The following is a 23413-nucleotide window of genomic DNA, read 5'->3' on the forward strand; positions in this document are numbered from 1 at the left end:
AGGCACAGAATCACCTGTGTGGCACGCAGCTCCATGAGCCCATAAGCAAACAGAGCAGTCCACAAGTGTCCACTGTTCTCATGCGCTTGTGAACAAGGTCTTGGGAGACAGCCAGCATAGGACTGAAGAATTACACAAGCTGTAGTTGTGATGCTGGATATCAAATTTCAGCCAGCATACTCAGGTACTCCCAGGTGGTGCCTGAGAAGAGGAAGCTTTGGGGGCTTCCACAGTTCCCTACTGTCAGCAGAGAACAAAAGTTAAGACTGATTTTTGAAATAATACATAGATATCATCTTTTATTAGGTGCAATAAGCATAATGAAAATATTTATTATAAGTTTTTTCTCCTGAATGGATAATATTACACAAAGAATTATGAGTCATTTTATACTAATTGTGTTCTCAACTGTATTTCACTTTGATTTTCTTCCAGCTAGGAAATATTTTTTAAGAGTATTTACATGTTCTTGCCTAATTATTCCTTGTTGCATATATTCTCCCATTGTTTATACTCTACCCATCTCTCAATCTTATTGATCAAGGTTAGGAGACACTACATAAAAGTGAATGGAGTTAACTGCTTAAAAAATCCAAACAAACAAACAAACAAACAAACAAAAAACTCCAAACAACCCAGGTGAAGCCCTGTTTCTTTATTAGTTTTAGCTACCAAAAAGGTTTAACTGGAAAATTTTCCACCTCTAATTTGTTGAAACAAAGAACACTTGGCAGGGCTTTTCCTAGTACACAAAATTACAAAATTGCTGATGTGTTACAAGCTAATAACCCTCAGTAGTTAAGGATCTAGATGAGACTCCTTTTCCACATCACATATTATCCTTTTTTTTCACTTAAGAGAATGAATTGAATGTTATAAAGTTAGGTTTAACAAGGCATAAACCAGCAGAATCTTGAGTATACTTCATTGTTTGCAGTATATTGAGGCTTTGAGGCACTGTGGAGTATAGGATGCTGGAAGACACTTTATGATGTGATTTTCTCTGTGAGAGCTTTGGTATGAGTTGGTAAGGGGTGCTTATGCATTTTACAGTTACATATGAAAATATACACTTTCCATTTTTAAAATACTTAAGAACAGCACATGAACAAAAAAGGAGCCTTTTAGCAACTGTATGATACTTGCACTCACACGGCTCCAGCTCAACTCCTGAGGTGCAGGGACATCATATCTGACCTTTCTACACTGGATAAAAAAGCTGGGCCAGTATAGCAGAGCATTTTAAAGTCATAGGTTTTGATACAGCAGAAAAAAATTTCAAGACACCCAAGAAGAAAGCCACACCAGGAGCTTTATCAAACCAGGTCTGCAGGTTGCAGGGATGGCTTGAAATCCCTTCTGCCTCTGCCCACTCTGTACTGGCACCAGCAATGGCACAACAGGATTCTTAAGGCTTTACTGGTGTTTCTTGCTTACTCTTGCAAATATTTAGAAATAAATACATTCCACATGGATGAGGAAAAGTCAAGATGCTGGCTCTGGTAGGGAGCTTTAATCCCTTCTTTACTCTGTCCTTATCTCTGGCTTAAGTGAATGAATGAAAAATAGAAGCAAAGCTATGAAGTGCTGGCTGACTAATTTACTATTTGGCAGTCATTGGGTAAATGTATTTGACTTTTTGAAAATTCTGCAAAATCTTCAGATTAAAGATGATACATACAAAATGGGATTTTTCTGAGTTTCTTTCCTTCAGGAGGATGATACATGTTTTTTTTTTTTATTGCCAGTTTAATAAGTTTTTCTGAATTTAATTACAATTGTGAAGGTATTTAAAATATAATGGAATCCATATAAATTCCCCTCATGGGAATGAATGAGGAAAACCAAGGGGTTTTAACATTTGTGCTTTATCTGACCAACCCAAATGAGATCTGAAGATCCAAAATAGAGAAGATAACTTTACTGCAGATGCCAGTGCTGTATTTCTACAAACATTAGAAAAGTTTCCAGCCTTTTCTACTAACATCTGATGACAATATTGTGAAAAACGTAGTTAGTCTGTCAGGTATCTCTGGAATATGAACACATTTTTCCTGGTGCTTATGGGGAAGAGTAAAAATATGTGGGCTTGACATTACCCAGGATCTGATCTTCATAGTTAGGAAGGCAGCAGAAGAAGAATCCCAGGCATATTTCCATAATGGCAGTGGTCCAGCCAAAGCCGTAGGCCCAGCTGAACATATTGACTCCTGTCATCTCAATTTCAGATGAGAACTTTACTGGGTAAATGACCAGGCCCATGATGGAGAACACAGCTGAAGAAACAGGAGAAAACAAAAAAAAGTTTAACACCCAGCACCACAGCCATCCTCCATAATCCCTGTAGCTAAATCCATTTTTTGAAGGATCTGAAAATAGATCCAGTACCATGAGAGACTTTGATTTTTCATCGAGAGCTCAATTGCACACAGACAGAGACTTGGGTATAGAATCAGCTGAGGAAAATATCAGTTCTGGAATGGATATATCTGCACAGCTGAACTTGACTCCACGTGCTGCCTTACCAGCCACAAACAGCAAGCCTCCGATGCCACGGATGAAGTTGAACCGAAGCGTGTCAATGGCAAACGCTATGATGGCCAGTGCAAAACAGATGACCAGAAGTAGAAAGCCAACCAGGTATGTGGCAGCAGCAGCTCTTCCCCAGGCTGAAATCAGAGGGAAGATGCATTAGAAAGGAACAAAAACAAAGGCTGGTTTTCTCTGGTTAGTAAGTAAAGGTTAATTTTAAAACCTGTGAAAAGTGGATCATCTCCCAAGAAAGAAAGCATGGGGGCTTTCTCTCCTCTTGTAGGTGTGCATTTCAGTTCCACAAGAAATCATGCACTAAGTGCAGAATGCATAAAATTCCAGATTGGTCTTCTCATGCAGAATGAAATGGGGGCTTGGATGCAAGCTTACTGTTTATTTTTAACAATTAAGAATTAAGAGAGAAATGGCTTTAAAGGTGTAAAACTGGACACTGTCCTTCAATAACAAATATTACCTCAGTAGATTGCATAAAACCAGCTTCCTCTTGCACAGACAAGGAGAATTTAACTGTCCCTGGAACTAATAAAATCTTCCTTCAAAACAAAGTGTTTATAAAATCACAACCGATCTGGCAAACTTAAAGGTATGGAAATAGCCCATAAATGTCAGAATTCAGTGATTTCTGTCTTTCAGCCCTAGTTTAGGTCTGTGTCCTAAATGGAGCTAAGGATTTGGAGTCTGTTTTGTAGGGAAATTGGATCTCTGATTTTGGTCCAAATTTAGAACCACTTCAATTCAAAAAGCTTATTCCAGATATTAATTCTTTCATTTTCAAATTATAAATTTTTATTTTATAACATGTTAAAGCAAAGCATATTGCATTGGCATAATACAACTGGAAAAATAATATTTATTTAACATTTCAAGACTTGAAGAGCAACTACTGCTCAAAGAGATCAAATTTTCTGGATGTAGAAAAGCCACTCTGACACATTTAAAATTATGTATTAAATTGAGTAAGCAGTTAAAGTCTGCTATGCATCTACAGATTTCATCCCCTCATCTAAGCCACTATGTCTTTGTCAAGTGTTGGCTTCTAACCAAAAATATGCAACAGCAGTGCCAAAAAATTATCACAGCCCAAACAACCCTGACAATAATTACAACTCAACTTAAATGCAGTGCATGCTGTTCAGTAAAAGTTCCCTCTGAAACTGAGTAAGTAACCTATCAATTTGTTTGCTTTAGACATGGAAGTAATAAAATGCAAAGTGTCTTGTCTTTCCCTTGACCAGAGTCAGGTAAGCATGAAAGCAAACGACCTGTCCCCAGTGAGTGACAGCTTGGTGTTCGATCTGTCTTTCCCCAGGGCCCACATCACCCCTACTATTAGGGAAGAAAAATGGATCAGGATTTTCCAGCTATCCTTTTCTACCCCTCAGTCCATCAAAACCAATTTCCCTTTTGTTTGCTTTTCAACATTCTCCCTGCTTTATGATTCCTACTCCATTCTAGCTGTCACACTATATCTTCTGTTTTATTTCATCTCCATTCTCTTTCTTATTCCACAAAGTTTCTGTCTGCTTGTAGGGCCTGTTTTCCCAGTAAACAGGCAGCTGCCTGAGAAGACTGAAAGGGACAGCAATTGTGCTCTTACATCTCATTCTGTAGCCCACTGTTTTAGCTCAAACTCCTCTCTCTAGGAGTTTACAGGGGGCTCAGAGGTAGGGTGTGCAGTGTGGAGGCACAGGAGGGGGGACAGCATCTCAGGCAGAGTATCAGAAGAAAAAGTCAAGGAGAGGAATTTCTATACTGCTCAATATACCCCATTGAAGGTGTTCCTATTCCCAGTCTCTCTGTTACCCCTTTAAAACAGCAAAAAAAGGGGCACCTGGCCATAAGAGATGTTTCTCAGCAATGATGACCTCACTGCTCTTGGATACAAGAGTTCTGGATACTTCTGGTAAAAAGGTGAAATTACAAGAACATCTAGAACTTCTTAAGTGCACAATTGCTTGTGGTCCAGGCAGAGGAGCAGACTCAGAGCACAGCTGCCTGCCCAGCAAGTTCTGAGACACCAGGAGTCCCGGGGTTCCATCTCCCCTGCTGCCAAAGCTCAGCCCTGCTTCCCAAGAGCAGCTGACGGCAGAGCACCAAGCCCTGGGGTGGGAGCAGCACCTGGGCTGGGGGCTCAGGGAGCTGTGCCTGGTGGCTGCAGACATGTGGGGTGGCACCTTGCCCATGCCAGCAGCTCCCTCCCTCCAGGCTCAGCCAGGTGTTTTTCCTGAAGTACTGTTCCAAATGCTGTGACTGTATGGAAGCAGATTGGGCGCAGGGCCAGCCTGCTGGGCACTGCCCATGTGGCAAGAAGAGACATGCTTGTTGCAGGATGCTTACACCATTTGGAGGCATTGCTCAATCACCTGACAGCCAATTTTCTGGCTCCCAGTTCTACAAAAGAGAAAAAAAACCCCTTCAACGTTGGAAGAAAAACAGCACACAGCTCCAAGACAGTAGAGTGCAAGAAGAGTGAGTCTCTAGAGGGTTTTTTTGAAGAAAAGTATTCTGAGTTCATCTGCCCTTTGCAAAAAGCAGCAGCTATCATTACTCTAAGACCACAGTGTGTAATCATCTTACCTTTCTAGAGTTAAAGGTAACAAAGGTTTTGTGCAACAATAATTGCAATTGTTTATGTATTTCAGATGCTTATTTTATCTTGTGCCAGCCAGGAGTACTAGAGTAGTTTAGTTCTTTACAAATAGAACCAAGACTTAAAATTTCTTAAAAATGTCAGAATTAGAAGAATTGAATTGGTCAAAATACACTGACAAGCAAATGGCTAATTTAGTCCCAAATATTTTCCAATCTTTCAATGTTGTGGGGGTTTTTGTCTTTAATATTGACTAAAAATATAAATAAATTGTTCTATCTGCAAAGCTTCTTCTTAAAAATGTGAACTCCAGGCCAAGGAATCTTCACAGGTGCAACACCAATTCAGTGTATTCTTGGCCTGTAAAGTGAGGGGAGTTAAAAGTGGAAAGGGCCCAGTCCACCTGTCACCAAATCAAAAATTGAAACAGAGGGAGCAGCAAGTTACAGGATATCAAATTGAGTTTGTAAAAATATTTAGCAGGTTTTGAGATCTATTTTCTCAGCCTGAAAAATGGTGGTGATTTTTGGCTGTTTAAGAGTTAAAATGTGCTTGTGAGATAAGAAACACATTTATACAAAAGTGCCCTTGAATACCAGCAGCATCCTGTAACACTTTGGTGCCAGTCCCATTTCTCCCTTTTCCAGTTCCTCCATCAGCTGAAAGAACACCAGTGAACACTCTGAAAGGGTTTGTGGGCAGCTACACACCAGTCACTCTTCAAAACTCCTTCTAACTGGCAATTTTCTGAGCAATTTGGTCTTAAACAAGACAATTCCAAAACAGGCAAGAGGAACCCATGTCCGCACACCTGTCTCAAGTGAGTGAGGACAGTGTTTCTGATAGCAGAGCTTTGTATGTCACTCAGCAGTGATTTGTGGGAGTCTGTCTGTCCAAAGTGAATACAGAAAAATGTGACCACTGGAAAATGGAAATAAATGCCTGACGTGTACAACTCCTTGCTTTGTGAGAAGACCCTTGAGCTAATTTAGAGACCAGAAAGAGCCCTCCATGCCAGGACAGAGCTCATGATGTCTTATGAGCTACATAATTAGCTGAGACAGAATTCAATAATAACACAGATTTATTACTCTGCTATTAAAGCTAACTCAGTTTGGAGGCAGCAGGACTACCTCTTGTATTGCACCATATAAACACATTTTGATTATCCTATATCTGGCTGCAGCCATAGGGAAGCTGATGGACTTAATTAGACATCCAGGACTAAGAATATCTCCAGTTTCCTGCCTTCCTGATTTTACTCCTTCACACATTTTACAGTTTATGAAAGTGTAAACACTGTCGGTGCTTCACACAAAAAGAAACAAACTTTCTTGCTCAGCAGTAAGTTGAGACAAAACTTTGAACCACCTAACCTAGTATTTCCTTAGCCTGTCATCTTCATGCTCCAAAAGTTCCATGCCTCAAAAAAAGGGCTGTTGTGTCTTGAAAATAGCGTATAACCTTTACTTCCTCCATGACAAATACAAATGCCCAAGTTCCTGGTGTATGTGTTTCGAAACATGGGAAAACACTCACAATAACATTCTCATGTTTTTCTTGATCTGGTACTCCACACCACATAAACTGTTGAGCTTCTCCTTGGGTGACATTTTCTGAAAGCAACCCCAGAGAGTTCAGAAGTACCGCTCCTTGTATGATCAATAAGAACATACTTCCCTAATTTTCCTCTTGGCTTGAAGCTAAATACACAACTAGCATTGGAAAGAAAAACAAGTATTTGTTGTCACAGACACCACCAATTATCTAAAGGTTCTTGCTGACTGATCATTTTCACACTGCAGTGAATTGTGCAGCAATTTGAGGAAGGGTAGCTTTAATTCACAAGAACCAGGGAGGGGTGAAAGAAAATGTAACAGACATTTTTCTCTATTATCTTTCATAACACTGAGGGAAAGAAACATAAACCCAGCAGTTCTCGCTGCAGTCTTGCAAAGCAACTCTTAGGAGAACTAAAATCTGCAGTGGTAGCAATTCATCTCTGTGTCGTACGTAAGGAGGATATTTCTAGGCTGAGTTTGCAGAGCCCAACCTGTTTAACATCTCTCTGATTAAAGGGAAAGAGTATTATTTTGGAAACAAAGCTGAACTCACTTGAGTTTCTCAACCTGGCGTTCTTTGTCAGGGTGTGGCGAGCACTGCAGAGCACATGGTTCTCTTTGAAAAGAAATTGCTTTGGCCAGGTTCTACCCATTTCCCTTTGGCTTGTTCTCCTCAAGAAAGTTTCCATGTGAAAAGTGCACGTTTGCAGCAGAACTCATGTTCCCTTAGCATGACTCTTAAGGTGGTCCATCAAACCCATTAACCCACAACTCTACCAGCCAAAGCTGCTGGTGTACATGCACGCCACTATCATCAGGACTCTGGATTTCCTGTGTTACCTGTGCAACAGGACACAGTGCAAAATCCTGTCTTCTGGCAATACTGACTCTGTAACATGCCAGCTGTGGGGAATTTCTGTGCTCTTTCTGGAAACAAATGCACGCTGTAATCTCTGCAATTGTTTGCTGATCACGTGAGTTGGCATTGAAATACCAGTGTGCATGTGTTTGTATACAGCCAAGATAAATCAGAAACCATCAAAAGCAGCTTCTTTTGAATAAACTGCATGTGCAGACTGAAAACCATTGACTGAAAATTATTTCAAAGGAAGTTTGTACAACTGAGAAGAAGATCACACATTAGTCATAGATAATTTATGAACAGAATAAAAGGAGGAAAATAATATCAAAGGTATGATTACATATGTACTATTTTCTGAGTTTCTCTCTTCATTGCATCTGGATCTTCATTCAGAGAACTTCACTCTCTGTATATCTTTCATATGGGTAGTCAATACTGGAGGATTTTTTTGGTTGAAATTTATATCTTTTGCAATGGAATACAGTATTTTTAGTCTTTCTGTGTGACATCTTCTTTGGTAACTCTGTTCTTTTACCCCTAGAATTACTTTATTACAATTCATCAGCTGTTAATATGGATTTCTCTTTTAATAACAGAGTATTATCTCATGAAAGTCATTTTTGTGTAAGCCAGAACCAGCTTTTATCTTGCCACTATTTAAAAGACAACCATGGAAACAGAATGACCTATTTAGGTTCACATTAGGATAATGACATGGCCAAAGTTTCTCAAGGACTAGTAACAGGTCCCATATAAATGAGAAAGGATTAGGACACTAGGACAATTACCCCATAATAATGATTTTAGATGACAACATTAAGGAAAAGAACCTTTATGAGTAGTTCTTCTATCAATAAAACATAGTATACATTAGCAGAAGGTTGTGTTTTGTCCATAACTGTATGATAAAATGATAGCTCAGTGTGGCTTGCTGGGCTTTACCTCCTTTAAAGGAAAAATCTATTAATTCCTCACCCCTGACTTCACCCACAAACAAACACAGGCAAAACCTTTATGTAATCTGCAACCCTCCTTTCTTACTGAGGCAAGCAATTAAACTTAGAAGCGATTGTGAGTTGAATTTGAGGGGAGGAGCAGTTACGTCTTGAGGGAGTGGTTCAAATTCATCTCATCATAAGCTCAGGCATGTACAGGCTTGACTTAGAAGCTGCCTTCTGCAAATCCTGCCTTAATGAGGGCTGCTCCCTGATGCCTGCTTAGTGCTGGGAAAGCAGAAGGGGCAGAAGGGGTAGAGCCATCATCAAAGGCAGCACCAAGGGAGTAAGTTAGATATTAAATATAATGCACAGGCACTGCCTCGAAATTAAAGGTTTGCTCACAAGAGAGTCAGGGAGTACCCCTATCTCACATTCTCTTCAGAAGCAGTTGCACACACTGGGAAAATCTCAGGATTAAAGCTCAGCCTCATACACTTTATTGCTATAACATTTTTCCTCCTATTTTTTTCCTATTTATTTTTAATTAAAGCAGGATTACTTATACTTGGATGTGTACATGGGGTTTGGGAGGGTCAGGTAAATAAAATAGGTAAGGTATTGATTAATCGGTTCATTTACATAAGCTCAATTAATGAGAATAGCAAGATATACTTGCTCCCTAATTACCCCTGAGTGGGTTGAAATATTTAATGTGAATTAAACAGCATCGATTTCCATGACAATACAGGCTATGAACTAGGACTTTTAATCAAAACAGTAGAGTGGAACCTTTTTTAAAAAAGTTCTTTTCAAGTTTTATATTCCCAAAGTCATTTGGGACTAATGAACACTGAATTTACATCTTATTTCCATGTGCACCAAGAATTGTTGTCACTCTTGATCTGCAGTTTTCATGCTGTGAGCAAATTTTGTTCTGAAACCTTAATGAAAATCACCTTTTGCACTAGGGAATTCCCCACTAACAGACAGCAGCTGTGAACCCGGATCTGATTTTCTGATAGAAGCAAAATTTTACTATTTGCAAAATAAAACCCTCAGAATATAAGCAGAAGTCATGCTTTGTACTCATAAAAATACATTGAATTTATTTACTCTTCTTGTTAATGAAACAGCTTTTACAATTCATCCTGAAAATCTTTGTCCCTTTCTGCTTTCTGCTGATGAGGCTGTTAAATGAACTGCACAGAGACTTCTTATTTTTCTGGGGCCTGATTTGGGCACAGCACGCATATGTCAGCACAGTAGGTGACATTAGATGTACTCAGTTTCAGATTAGTAATTCAGCAGGACTGAAGTGTTATTTAGTACTAGCAGAAGGAAGCCAGATACCTCTGGAACACAGGCTAGTGTCAGCACTTCACCAGCTACTTTGAGTTCCTGGGAATTTTTGAGCAATGAGTTATTTTGTAATGGTACTTGATGAAGAAGAAACATGGCATTACAATGCTCACTGAGTCAGTGTGTTTGAAGTGCATCAGAACAGCACAAGCTGCCAGTAAAAAGTGATGCAGAAACGTGAAAGAATGTTCTGAGAGTTTTGTTTCTTTTGCTGTTTAACACCTTCTCAATTAAGTAATATGTTTAAACCTACACTGGAATATGAAATGCATCTTGCAGCCCTTATCACTGCTCAGACTATGGAGATGTTATGGAAATGCTGTATTAGACTGCCTCAATAAACAAGAGGAACAGATGAGGTGATGAGGATTGAGAGTTTGGCCACAAGTTTCCACATGCTGTCAGCAGAGATGCCTCCTAAGTAAGTGACTGGAATCCTCTCTTCAGGACTTCAGGGCCTGAAAATGAAAAATGTGTTGAGGATCTCCTCAAAATCCTCAGCACCAGCAGTTCATGTCTCCTGATGGGCAGATGAGAATGTTCCACATGACTGCTATTTTTCCACATAATCTTACTGTAATTATTAAGGGAAGGCTGGATAACAAACAGTGGGATTACACGTGCAATTGCTCTCTGGAGTGTTAATTGCTCAAGAGCATTACTCTTATTTAGAAACTAATCTGATTAAATGAATCTGCCACAGAAATTATAAAAGTACAAACTCTAAAACTACAAGGGAAAGTAGACAAGAAATTGCAGATAAGGAATAAAAATTTTCATGGTAATTAAATGCTCAGGCCTTGATTCCCTTCTCTTATACCTGTTCAGAAACAATGGAGTGTCTTCAATAAACTGGGGAAAAATCAAATGTTTTCTTTCCTTCTTGCATCATTCCTTACAAACACCGTTGTGATTTTTTCATTAGCTATATGTTTAAAACTGTAATTTTTTCTCATTCTAAGCTTTGAATAATTATTGACTATTCTACATTATTCAGTAACTAATCTTGTAATCTCATTTCTCACTGCCTAATACCAGGGAACATTATACTTTAAGGAAAATGATGTCTTAGGAAATCATATGCTTCTCTACACACTGTAATTAAAACTGCAGACAACCACTTTGTATAAATACAAGTATTTTATGCTACAATACAGCAGGAACAGCAGCAGCCTTTTGTTTTTATTTCACCCTGTGCCAAAAGAGTCGAGGTTTGCCCTTTAATCCAGGCCATGTACAGAGCAGAGCTGGGCTCCATCCTGGGCTCTCCCACAGTCTTCTTGATCTGCTCAGAAACCTCCCCAGCCTCTTTCCCAGCTGCAAAGACACTTTTGCAAAACTACATGGATATTACCAAATTCTGAAAGCTGTTAAGTGCAGAACCTTGACTACACGAAAAATCTGCAATAAAGGCCTGGTGACTTGAGCTGGTCCCTCCTTCAAAAGCACAGCTACTTGTTTACTTCATTTCTCTTTTGATGTAGAGATGCCCTCAGATACCAGAGAGACACTGGGACATCTTGTTTGTCCTCCATCTGCTGTATCCCACCCTGTCCCTCTGAAAATATCCCCATGTCACTCTGCTCAGGGTGCTTGCTTTATCTTGGGGCAAGTAAGAATTTCCCCATGCCAGGATTAGGTGCTGGCTGTCAGATGTGATGGGAATGTGGGGGAAGGAGAAAGTTTTACGCAGGTAGTGTGGCAGTGGCAAAACTTGGTGCTTGGTCTGTCCTGTGCCCTGGGTGTAATGAGCCACTGCTCTGATGGAGGAGGTCATTTCCCAGAGGGAGAGCTGTGTGGCCAGCAGTGCAAGGCCAGTGGCAGCTGTCGTACCAAGAGACAGACTTTGGAAACTGATCCCGGCTACACCATGTAACCCTGCTGTTGTATCACTACTTGGGCATTTTTAGTAAGTGATTTCCATTTTGTTCTTTCTCCAGGATAATAAATGGTGCTTCACTGTAGCAAAAGATTCCATGGAAACAAAGCTTGGTATCAGCAAAATGGGGGGAGAAATCTCATCAATGGGGATGCAGAATATTTCTTTTCTCAAAAGGATATTACTTTTGCAACATTTCCGTCTTTCACTTATCCTGTAGCCATACTTATCTGCTGTCATATTTGAAGTAGATTTTGTTCATTATAATCACACTATACTAGCCTTCTTATCTTGTAATATTGCATTCATACTCATAGACCAAAATAAAACTGGATATCTAGAACATAGTTGCCCATTATTTGCCTAGAAGACAAGCTGCACAAAGGGGTCCCTTCCAGATGGCAAAAGCATTCATCCCTCCACTAATCTCCACAGCTACAAACCCCTCCACACATCCCAGGAGAAATCTATAATAGAATATTATGATGTGAAAATAACCGAACATGTGGATTTCACTTGCCATATGGAAATGCCTTTTCCTGATTTTTTTCCCCCAAATCTGTTTGCACTATGCAAATAAGATGACCTCATCAACATACACTTTAAAATTTCAGTTGCTCTGATGGCAGCATCTGCAAATGGAAGAACTGCAAGGCTGGATGGAAGATAAGAAGGGACAAGTGTAGTCACAAGTTTTTCACCCTTTGTGCATCACATTCAGACAAATAAAATCAGTTCTTTCTCCCCACATTATTTATCTTTATTATGTATTTACCTACACATGTTTAAACGTCTTCAAAGCCTGCAGTGGAATAAATTACATACTGAAGAAATGTCTCAGGTCTGCAAGACACACCTTGTTCAAGACAGGTAATACAGCCAAAGAACAAGAAAAACAAAGGAGTGCTGTGCCAGCATCATGATGGGGTTTAACCTGTGCATTTTCTTTGTAAGCTCATCCATGTCCACAGAGGTACATTCCAAATTGCTCATTATCTATCTAAAAAGTCCTAATCTCTCTTTGTATGTGTTCAAGCATGTCATCAGCTTGAGCCCTTTGTTTTTTCAAGTGCAAGAACAATGAAGCGCAAGAGCAATGAATCTCTCAGTCCCTCATCCTAAATTTCCTGCATTTTGAGTAAGTGTCTAATGCACTGGATATTTTCTCCTAGAAAAGTTTTATTTATTTGAACTAAATGTGCTTGAAAAGCAATAATCTTTGATAAGGTCTACATGAGTGTCATATGTTTAAAGCAGACGATTTGAAGTCTTGGAGAAGATAACAGAGTGTATAAACTCTTCATATTCTCACTTTCCACAGAGCTCACAAACTTTGCAAAAGAGCAGGGGTTAGCAGATGCTTTCACAAAAGGGTAAGTGTACCAGTGGAGTTACTCCACTGCCTTTTCAAGAAAAAAGAAAAAAAAAAAAAAAAAATTTAATCAAAACCTCTGAATTGCACTGATGCAGCCAATGAAATAGTCAACCTTCTTCCCTTCCAATATAATCAACCTCAGTGACATTGGGTTTTTGCCTTTCAACTGCATAAACATATCTTGAGCCAAACAACCGAGATTCAAGGGAAATTATAAACATTGCACGTGCAGAATTTGATTTGAATTTGCACATTATAATTAACAGCTTGCAAGGATGTTGCAATTACATCTAATTATGATAGGATGAAGATGACTGTAGTGGATTAAGATAACTACACTGTCCAAGTCATGTTGACAATATTTGCTGGCAGCTGCTGGGGTACACATGCATACAATGTTTATCAGTGAAACCACCCCTGCAGGAGGGCCAAATTTCAGAACCTACCCAGCCAGTGGCAGATTAAGCAGGGAAGCTGAGAGTAAATGTCAGAAGAAACAAGATGGAAACTGTGGAACAGAGATGTAGACCTTTAGGTTTACATCACATCTTTGTCTCTGTGCTCAGGAAGGTGTGTAATTACACTTTGTTTAACCAGCACTGTGTTTAGCTTGGCACAAAGTTAAACATCCCACAGAACATGATGCTGAATGCTTGTTTTCCACTACCTTTCTGGAGCACAGTAGATAAATTTAATCCCAGAATTACTAAAAGCCTCTATTTCATCACAAGGCAGGTACAATCAGGCTCAATACAAGAAGACCTGCATGCTCACAAATGAGATGCTCTCATGGCCTGGTCTTTTGGGTGGAATCCAAGACCAGCATCAGCCACCTCTGCCTGCATGAGAAAAAGTGGGAGTTACAAAAGAAAAATCCCAACCCTGCATTACTGAGCAAGGAAAAATGGAGAACAGGATTGGATCTGAGCACATCCCACCTCTGTCAAGAAGGGGTCTAAGGGAAAAGTCTGGAAAAGATCAGGAAGGTGACATGAGTTTGCAGCCTTAGCAGCCAGGTCTACTTCTGGGTCAGGGATAACTCACCCCCTGAAGGGCAAGGTCTGCATTTTAATGGCATAATCTGGCAAAGGAGAAGCCTGGCAGCATAACCCACTCTTACCTGCCCTTTGCATACTTTGCTTACATACAGCCTTCACATATTCTCCCACTGGCTAGGTGACTCCCTTGTGCCAGACATATCCAGGAAATTTTGTCCAGGAGGACTTTGAGGATTTGCTTAGTCTTCCTGGGTATTTAATCACCTTGAAGAGTTCAGGTGATAGATGCATGCCTAATGAGGGCACAAACAGCATTTCTAATGCTTTCAGAAGAGTCAGTGGACTCTCCAATGTACCCACTGGATAACATTCTGCATGTGTGTACCAAGTCCACAATGTGTACCAAGTCCAAGTGTAAAAAGTGCTGGACTTACTGTGAATGTGATTCATGGTAACCCCAGACACTGCAGGACAGTCAATGCAGAGGATGACCTCCCTGCTTTGTCTGTAGATGCTGTCCAGTTTCCAGGGAAACTGTGCATACAGCTGCAGAATTTAAAACTATCAGAGTGAGGCAGGATAAGGAAGGAAGTGAAATGCCAAACACCTATCTTAGTCCCAGAAGTAAGGAGAAATTTCTCTTGTGTTATCAAGAGAAACAAGGTGAAACATCTCAGTGTTTTCTGTCCAGTTAAAGCTGGCATTCACAGCATTCTCCAGGGCCTAACTTGGAGATTCAGAGGAGGGCTCGCTTTTCAGGAAACTTAGGAGGAAATTCAGGACTGAGAGCCCTCTACTAAGCATCGTGTGCTTTCTCCTTCTCTCACATGCCATGTGGCAGAGGCCCATTTGCTGGCTTGATTTACACCCAGCCACAGAGATGATGCTGGAGCAATGAGAGCAGGGCTGGATGGTGATGCTCAGAGGAGCTGGTCATGCCTGGAGCCCTACACTCACAGAGGCCTGCTGCAATTAACTCATTACAGCTGAATTCTGTGCATAGAAGGTAGAGTTTCATGACATAAATAAACCTTCAGGAACAATTTTAAAGTGCTGTAATAAAAGATCCCTGAGATTTCTTCAGCAAGAGCTTTTACTCTTATTTTTAACAAGAAGAGATGAGATTCTGAGCCCTAGAAAAAAGGTTCTTCCTTGTAATTTGAATGAGCATAAATTTTAAGAACTCTTGAACTTCCATTCCAGTTCAAGCTAACAGCCCTTCGTTCACTATTACTTGCTTCAAACCATGGCCAATAGCAAATATACAGAAAGAAAAAAAGAAATATAAAAAAGAAACAGAGCACATCCAGAGTGACCCTTGTCTTGGGCTATTCTCCCACAGTTGTGGTTTACGTCTTTTCAAGCTGAAGATTGCACCCAGGTCAACATGTTTAATAGCATGCTTCTCCAAAACTTAGTATGAACAAGAGATCCTTTCATCTTTTAAAGCTTTCTTTCATAATCACAAGGCGACTCTTTCACACGACCCACCTACCGGAGCAGTTTCAGGGCAGCATTCTGCCGCCTGACACTCCCTGGGAATATCTTGCTGCCATCTTACATTTTTACCTCCCTGTTTCTGGCACTCAGTCCTGCTTGTCACACTAATGCCAGGCTTCCCCACACAATTTGTTGCTTGGATGTTTGATCACCGGTAGCCGTTAAGTTTTGAGAAGCAGTGATTAGTGAGAAGAGTTACCAGGTTCTTCTGAGAGAGGAAAAAATTCTGTATTATTTTTTGCACCGGTACCATACCATGCATGGGTTTTCATGTATTATGTAATCCTCTAGGCTCTTTTCTGCACAAGGGTGTGAGGACATTTTATTTCTTCACCTGATTAGTCAAAAGCCTCGGTGTACTCAGCGACAGTTCCTACTGCCTGTGGCTTCATATATAAATGCCAGCTATTGGGTGATACATTTAGGAGACCTGTGGGAAGGTGACCTGGGGGATGTGACCCAGGTGATGTGACCCGCTGCTTCAGAGCCTGCTCCCCACCACCCCTGTCGGCGCTTACCGTAGCCCATGAGGGACTCGCAGCTCCATTGCCCGCCCTGGTCACCCCTCCTGCAGATCTGCCAGAGCGACGCTTGCAGCACGTAGGGCAGGGTCTGCGACTCCAGCCAGCCCCAGCCCGCCAGAGCGATGATGCCGAAGATGACCCCGATGCCCAGGAGCAGGGGCAGGATCCATCTGCAGCGCGTGTAGTCCAGGCCGTACTTCACCATGGCTGGGGGCAGGCGCTGGCAGGACAAGGCCTCTCTGCCTCAGGCTGGGAGCGATGGCCGCCTCTGCTCAGCTCCTGGAAAGGCGCTGCCGGCACCTGAGAACGCCTGTGCAGATGTTGGGGAAAGGCTTTTCAGCCAGGACAGACACAGCAGAGAGGGAGGGAGGGAGGGAGGGAGGGAGGGAGGGAAGGAGCTCCACCTAGATTCAGATGAGTAAGAGCCGCCACTGAGCAATAACCAGTTGAGCTGGGGAGAAGCTTCGAGGCTGGGTTTATCTGTGAGATCTTCTCTGCCCTGCTGACTAGGTAACAAATCAGGAGATGTTTACCCTCAGCATTTAACACTTTCCTTCCTGACATCCCCACCAGCTGCTGTGATTACACCTTTCCATCTTCTAAGGGATTTGCATTATGGCAGGAGAAAGCAGAGACGAGAGGGAACTGTTTGCACTACATGGTGAAGGTTTCTGAGACTTGCCACCTGGAGGCTGTGAGCTGCCTTTCTAGGGCTCCATTTAAAAATAAAATCATACCTTATTTTTTTACCTTATTTATGAGTATTAAAGAAATTCCCATAGCTGTTGTAAAGCTAAGGCAATAAAGAATGTCACTTTTGGCTCTTCTCCTTCTGGAGCATAGGTACAGAGGAAAATAAAACTATAGTATGATCTGGATATAGCCTTATGGGAGAACAAAAGCTGAATTGTGATTTGACTGAGCCTCAACTGACAAACCCTCCCAGAGTGTGGATCTGGCTGTACAAGCACTGCCTGGGGCCTGTCAGAGCCTGTCTGCAGCTGCTGGGAGTGCGAGGCAGGGATGAGCCATCACCTCTCTGTGCCCTGGGAGGACACCCAGCCCTGTGCCGGGCAGAGCTCCCTATCTGTCGGCTCAGAAGCGATATTGCCGTGCTCCCTGCACTCTCCCTTTGAATTAACACGTGCTACAGCCTAGTATTTTGCTAGGGCCCAATTACATTTACGTCGGGAAGCCACTGTAGGCCTTAATCAAAGCTGGTTTGTGTGAAACACAGTTAAGCCCAGAGGATGCAAAGTATCCTTTGCTCCCATGGTGAATTTTGTCAGGTAGGGCTGCATCCAAGTACTGACCTCGTTTGCTCAAAGGAATTTGTTATGGTATTGCAGCTCTCATGGTGCAATGTGACAGCTATGAACTATTTGTGAACTGCACAGCACTTTTCTGAATTAATACTCATGAATCAATAATGGCCTAAATAAAGGAAATTAATAATTTACATTGCATGGATACACTGTGCCTGAAGAGGTATTGAGCTTGAACCAAAGTGGAACATCCACAGCAATGAGCTGCAGCACAGTGAAGCAGTAACTCCATGAAGAATTAGACTTGAAGAAGTAAATTTGACACCATGCCTTATCTCTCATCAGATACCTTATTTGCCTGCTGGTAGATTAGCAGTGGTGTGGCTGCCTTATCTCTCATTCTGGCCAGCTGAAGCATCTTGCCAGCAGCTTTCCTGTGGCACAGACAGTCCAATATCCCTGTGGCTGTGAGAGGTCCATCACTGGTATCCAACAGGCCTCTGGGACAGCAGGAGACATTTTTACTGTTTTGAGTTTGAATGTTGCTGAAAGCTACAGCCAACTATGAAGACACCTCAGCTTCTGGTTTGAGGTGGAAATAAGGGACAATCTCATTGTTGTTTTTTTTTTTTCCCCTGTAAAGTAAACTTTACGGAACAACCATTTCCGTAGAATTGAATGTATCTTCCCTTGTAGCCTAGCCCACATTTGTGCTATCCACAGGTGCCAGGTAGGCACTTACTGAAGGATTTGTCATCAGTTTCTATTACAGCTCACCTGTGGATGGATGCATGCTGTCACAAATGTTAGCATTTGCAAGGTGATACCACAGAGAACATTATCATGTTGTGAAAGAAAGGTGAGTCGTGTTCTGTCACCACAAATGTTTCTGTGTCTTTCCCACCTTTGTCATCCTTAAGCAACTCAGAATTACAACCAATCTTCACATTCAGTAAAAGGGTAATTTGAGATGTCTTGAACAGTAGAGAGGGACATACATCCAAAGGTAACAAAATTTTGTATCTATCACACATAATTCTGATACTTCTATGGCAAACAGGGAAAAATGATCAGAAACTTTAAGTGAAGTGATGACTAACCTTCACCATGCTTCATCTTTTACAATGTATAAGCTGTGTTTACATGAAAGCAAATGCTTGTTCTCCTTCTCCATTATCTGTGGATAGAACTTCCTGGTTAACACCAACAGCATCTATCAAAAATGAAGATATATTATCAATGTTAAAACTTTTAGATTGTCGGGCACTTTCTTCACCTAAAAGTATTGCTAATGAATCTTCATTATTACTTGAGGTAACCAGGTAAGCAGGAGGATATTGATAAAGCAAACAACTCTACAGCATTAGAGTTAGAAATAAAAATATGCCTTTTTCAGCCAAGACACAAATGGTTTTCTTGGAAGAAAAGTGGAAGAAGAAGCTAACAAATCATTGGCAGTGTATTTTCTTTCACCTTTAGTCTCTGACTGGTCAGCTAAGCTGTATAAATGACTGGATTGGCATAAACTGACTGGCTGTGGTGCATGATCATGACTTTTGCAGCAAGAACATTTTCATTCTCTTTTAGTCACACTGCTTATAAACAAAAAGTCCCCAGAGCTTGAATTTAAAAAGCTTTGCTAAAATTGTTTTATGATCTGTTCTCTTGTTTGCTATCTTACATCTAACAAGTCACTCTGAGCATAAATTTCATAACTGTTACTACTATCTTTATTAACCTATTTACAACCATAGGTCCTTTTCTTTTGCCGGTAATGCCAGTCTACTGTTTCCCTTTGGAATGAGCTGCACTGCAGTTATTGTTACAGCCACAGCCCAAACAGTGATGCAACTCAGTCAGCCAAATTGTACCTTGTGGTCACTCCCTGGGCAGTAAGGCAATAGTGTTCTCCATGGGACTAATATTTCATCCATAGCAAGCACAGGTAGAAAAAGACCTGTAGACATCATTGTAGAAATCATCACATAGAAATACATTCTGAACAAGACCTGACTTTACATCTTTGCAAAATAAAAACACCCTCCTGCAGAAATGCGCACAGTTGAGATCTTGTAGTTCTGCTGCACCAACCCTTTCTGAGGAGCTCTCCTGAGGTGGCCAGGTACTGTGATTGCTCCATGATGCTTATGATGGCCTGGGGAATGGTGGGTGCTCAGTCCTGCTGCTGTGCACTTGGGAAAGCTTTCCTCTATCTGTCACACAGGAAAGCTCTGCAGATGTTGGATATTTCCTCTGTTCACCAACTGCTGAAGAAAACTCCCACAGGGTTTTGTTAAGATTTTTAGCAAGAGTCATCCAAGACCAGCTTGCTGCAGGGCCTCTGAAGCCTGCCTCACATGCAGCACTGTGTGGCTCTTGTCAGTAAAGCAGGCTTGCCTGGACAGGACAAAGGCTTAGGCTTAAAAGGCCTTTCTTCCTCTCCTTAGCAAGGCTACATGTGCAAACCAATAAGTGCTAACACCTGAGATGCAAACATGGGGCGGCATCCAGGACTGTAATTTATGTGCGCAATTTGAGACTGTATTGGGAAAACAGAAATAAGGAGAACACAAGATTAGGAAAGTACAAAGACTCTGTGTGCCTGAGCATGGATTTGTCAGCTAGTTTTTGCTCAAGGACACGATAAGTTATATGGTGGAACACGGTTTAATCCCCAGGAATTTAATTCCCAGAGGCTCTGTAGAAGTTTAATCAGTTCAGTCAACTCCCCCTTCTCCAGTCAAAAGGCTGAAATCAAGGGTGTCCTGTAAACCAGCTAATCAGTGATGAGCTGAGATGGCCTCTGGACACTTGTAACCATTGGAATGACTGTATTTTCCTTGAGTGGCTGTCAGGAGCACAAGCTCTCTGGTGAGTACACAGAATCATAGAATGAAAGAATCATAGCACATTGTGTACAGGGATTTTATGAACTCATGGGTAAGCAGTTAGAGTGGTACAGCACAGTCCTGTTCTGCATATGGGATAATTTTACTAAAGCTACTTTCTTTGGGCTCCAAAATTTCTCTGTGGCATAGGTAAGCTAACTAAATCCTTGTGCTGTTGTGGTGGATCATAACAATAACTCCTTGTAAAGCATAAAGCTCAGTTGCCTTAGGAGAGGAATAAAATCAGCTTCACTTAGAGAATTCCCTGGTGCCACAGCATTGCTACTTACAGTTCTCTGTCAAAGAAATGGCTTTTATCTGCTCTGCCTTATGGGTCAGCTGGGAATAGCTACTTGTTTAAACACTCTGAGATTTACAGATAGGACATGCATGCTAAGCATGTCTTAAGGGGTTTCAGCCAGCAAATTTTCACTTTGGGATTCTTCAGCCAAAAGAAGGATTTTGCTGAAACTAATGTGTTACATGGAAATGATGTCTTCAGTTTTTAATGTTTGATGTGAAATTGATTTGTCAAGAGGGCTAAAATTAAAACTGAAGTATCCTAGCAACATTTTCAACTTATTGTCTTATTACCAAATGCCAATTATGATTTTCCCAAGTTTTGTTTTGTGCATTGTTTTGTATTTCTATTTCAAATCAGAAATTATTTTTCATATATAAAAATTCACCTAAATTATTTTTTTCTTTATAAGTTCTGATTATTTCGTGTTGTAAGGGTTTGCTTAAATCATCTCCAAAGAGAGCTTAAAAATAGACTATTTCCTGAAAAGGGACTGTAGTGGCCACAGGTCAGCTCCTGCTCCTGCCTCCATGTGTATTCAGGACTGTGACCATCAAACCAGCCTACTTCAATTCATGATCATTTCCCAGGACAGCACACTGTAGGACAGGACCTGCCTGGCTTTTATGTTCAGTTTCATCTGAATGCTCACTCCAGACCTTTCTGGGCCCTCTCAACCTCAGTGAACACTGATTTCCAAGGTATCAACTTGAGTTTCAGCAAACTTTGATGCTTATATTCTATATTCTATATTCTTATATTCTATATTCATGAAAACTCTGTGAAAAATAGCATATATTGTCCCCATTCCCATGAATAAACAAAAAGCAGCAGCCATACCAGCTCTCCTCACATTATTCAATCCTGCAAAGATGGACCCATGAGGAAGAGAATTCATTTCTCTGTATTAATTATGTTATGTAATGCATAGTTCTTATCACAAATTATTATTTATCTTGTTTATAGCTGTAATATTTACATTATAAAGCTCCAGGCATTTCTGTGTGTTCTTCTACAGTCTTTATTATAAATACCTTATAAATATATAGGGTATTATATGAAAAAGCCTTAATAAATTTATGCATTCAAAAATCCCAATTAAAAAATCCTTTGGATTATTCTAAAAATTCTCAAGTAATTTAAATGTAATTTTACATAGGCCAAATTTGAGGACATTAGATTTTTGCCTGGAATTTCTAGATGTCAAGCTTCATATGTGGTGCAGCTTTGCCCACGCCTTAGGACACCAGGGAATCCCAGACAGAAGGCTGCTTTCTGTACCACTGCAGACCTGCATCATGGAGTCATTGGAATTATCTCATAAATACACAGCACACGTGCAGGACATGGGATCTATGCATATAAACTGCTGCACCTGTGCAGTATCACTGGCATTTACCAGGTTCTGTGAACCCACTGCACATGGATTTCACTACTTCTGTACTGATGCCTGTTACAGGAATCAAATTTAGAAACTCAGCATCCCTATTTTTGACAAATGCATCCTCCAGATTTGATTAAACTTTATTCTGGTTGTGAATATCATTTCCTAAGTCCATTTAAAAACCTGTGCAATTTTGCCTACTGGCACAGATTAACCTGCTTTTTCAGGGTGCTGTTTCATATTGCCAGGAACCCTGCTGCTCTGAGCTGTGGGACCAGTACTTCAGCTCTCAAATGTTGTGCATCTCCTGGAGCATTTTGGTTTCCATAGATATGTGTGTTTGGTTCATCATTAGTTTGTAAGTGCTCAATGACCTCAGCAACTCTCTTTGTTTGTATGTGTGTGCAACATTTTCTCTTAATACAAGATTGTTTTTGTTTCTGGAGTGCTTATCACCATAACAATCCTCCCCCCTCCCAAATGATCTGTTACAACACTCCCTTGATTTATATATGCATTCTACATCCAAAAGCCTTTGTGTGAAGGATGTAAAGGTCAGGTGAATAATCTTTTAGAATTCTGTCTTGTCAATGGATTGTCTAAAAAATTAGTCACTTGTTACATCAGCTAAAAATACAAAATCCCAGCGGGGTGTTGCAGCTGTTTCCCATATCCATGAGATTTAAGCATTAATCATCCCATTCAGGTCAATTAGTCTTCCCTAGCACTCAGTCATGCACATTTTTGATTGCTCATAACTGCTCCTAAGACAAGGGCCAAGCGTGCTCAGATTCCCCTGAACTGCTCTCTCTTCTCACAAACTGGATTAGAAGGAGCAACCCTGCAGCCAAGCTCACTGGAGATACTCAGGTGATTTTAGTGAGCAAAGATTTAGGTTGCAGCTTAATACAGACTGATAGATAAACAGGAGTACAAGTTTTCTTCCTGTTGAAAGAAAGGCATTATAGAAACCTTGCAATTATCTTGAGAGCATTTAGGAAAATCTAAAAGAAACCAAAATATTTTTCCTATTTGTTTATTTAAAATTAGAAGTAATTAAAAATGGGGAGATGTGGAACCAAAACCCAAAAAGAAACACAGGGAAGGCACCAGAAACCAGGGTAGTAAATGAATTTTAAAATTAAGACATTTAGGGAAGAGTATAGATTAAAAAAAAAAAAAAGGGAAGAGGATCGATTAAAAAAAATAAAAAAAGGAGAATGATGAACCTGTTTTTCCAGAAATGAGAAGCCACAGGCTGGTGTCAGACAGCAGTGACTGACTGATTTGCTCTCTTTAAAAAACATCACTAGGACAGGGTTATAATATGGGCCATGCATAAACTGAGGTTAGAAGTGGGAAGGTTTCTAACCATGGGAAAAGTGCAGCCTGTCACTGAAAATAGCAGGCTAGTACACCACCTTTTTTCACGGTT

General features: G+C 40.7%; 1 protein-coding gene across 1 annotated transcript; it reads right to left on the reverse strand.

Annotated features, from left to right (window-relative positions):
* Positions 1–270: 270 nt before the first annotated feature.
* LOC132071410 (p53 apoptosis effector related to PMP-22-like) lies at positions 271–16527 on the reverse strand. Its single transcript, XM_059468989.1, has 3 exons — positions 16135–16527; positions 2526–2669; positions 271–2276 (listed from the first exon to the last, which is right to left on the reverse strand). Exons 1-3 carry the CDS (start codon positions 16343–16345, stop codon positions 2062–2064), a joined length of 570 nt encoding a protein of 189 aa, XP_059324972.1. The 5' UTR covers positions 16346–16527; the 3' UTR covers positions 271–2061.
* Positions 16528–23413: the final 6886 nt, after the last annotated feature.

This window comes from Ammospiza nelsoni, chromosome 3 (genome assembly GCF_027579445.1).
Source record: "Ammospiza nelsoni isolate bAmmNel1 chromosome 3, bAmmNel1.pri, whole genome shotgun sequence".
Taxonomy (NCBI): Eukaryota; Metazoa; Chordata; class Aves; order Passeriformes; family Passerellidae; genus Ammospiza; species Ammospiza nelsoni.

Bases quoted from the DNA above. Each gene is read 5' to 3' on its own strand.
- LOC132071410 (XM_059468989.1), bottom strand. From the start codon at position 16,345: ATGGTGAAGTACGGCCTGGACTACACGCGCTGCAGATGGATCCTGCCC. The intron at 2,670-16,134 runs GTAAGCGCCGAC...CTCTGATTTCAG, and splicing joins CGAGTCCCTCATGGGCTACG to CCTGGGGAAGAGCTGCTGCT. The intron at 2,277-2,525 runs GTAAGGCAGCAC...CTGTTTCTTCAG, and splicing joins AGGCTTGCTGTTTGTGGCTG to CTGTGTTCTCCATCATGGGC.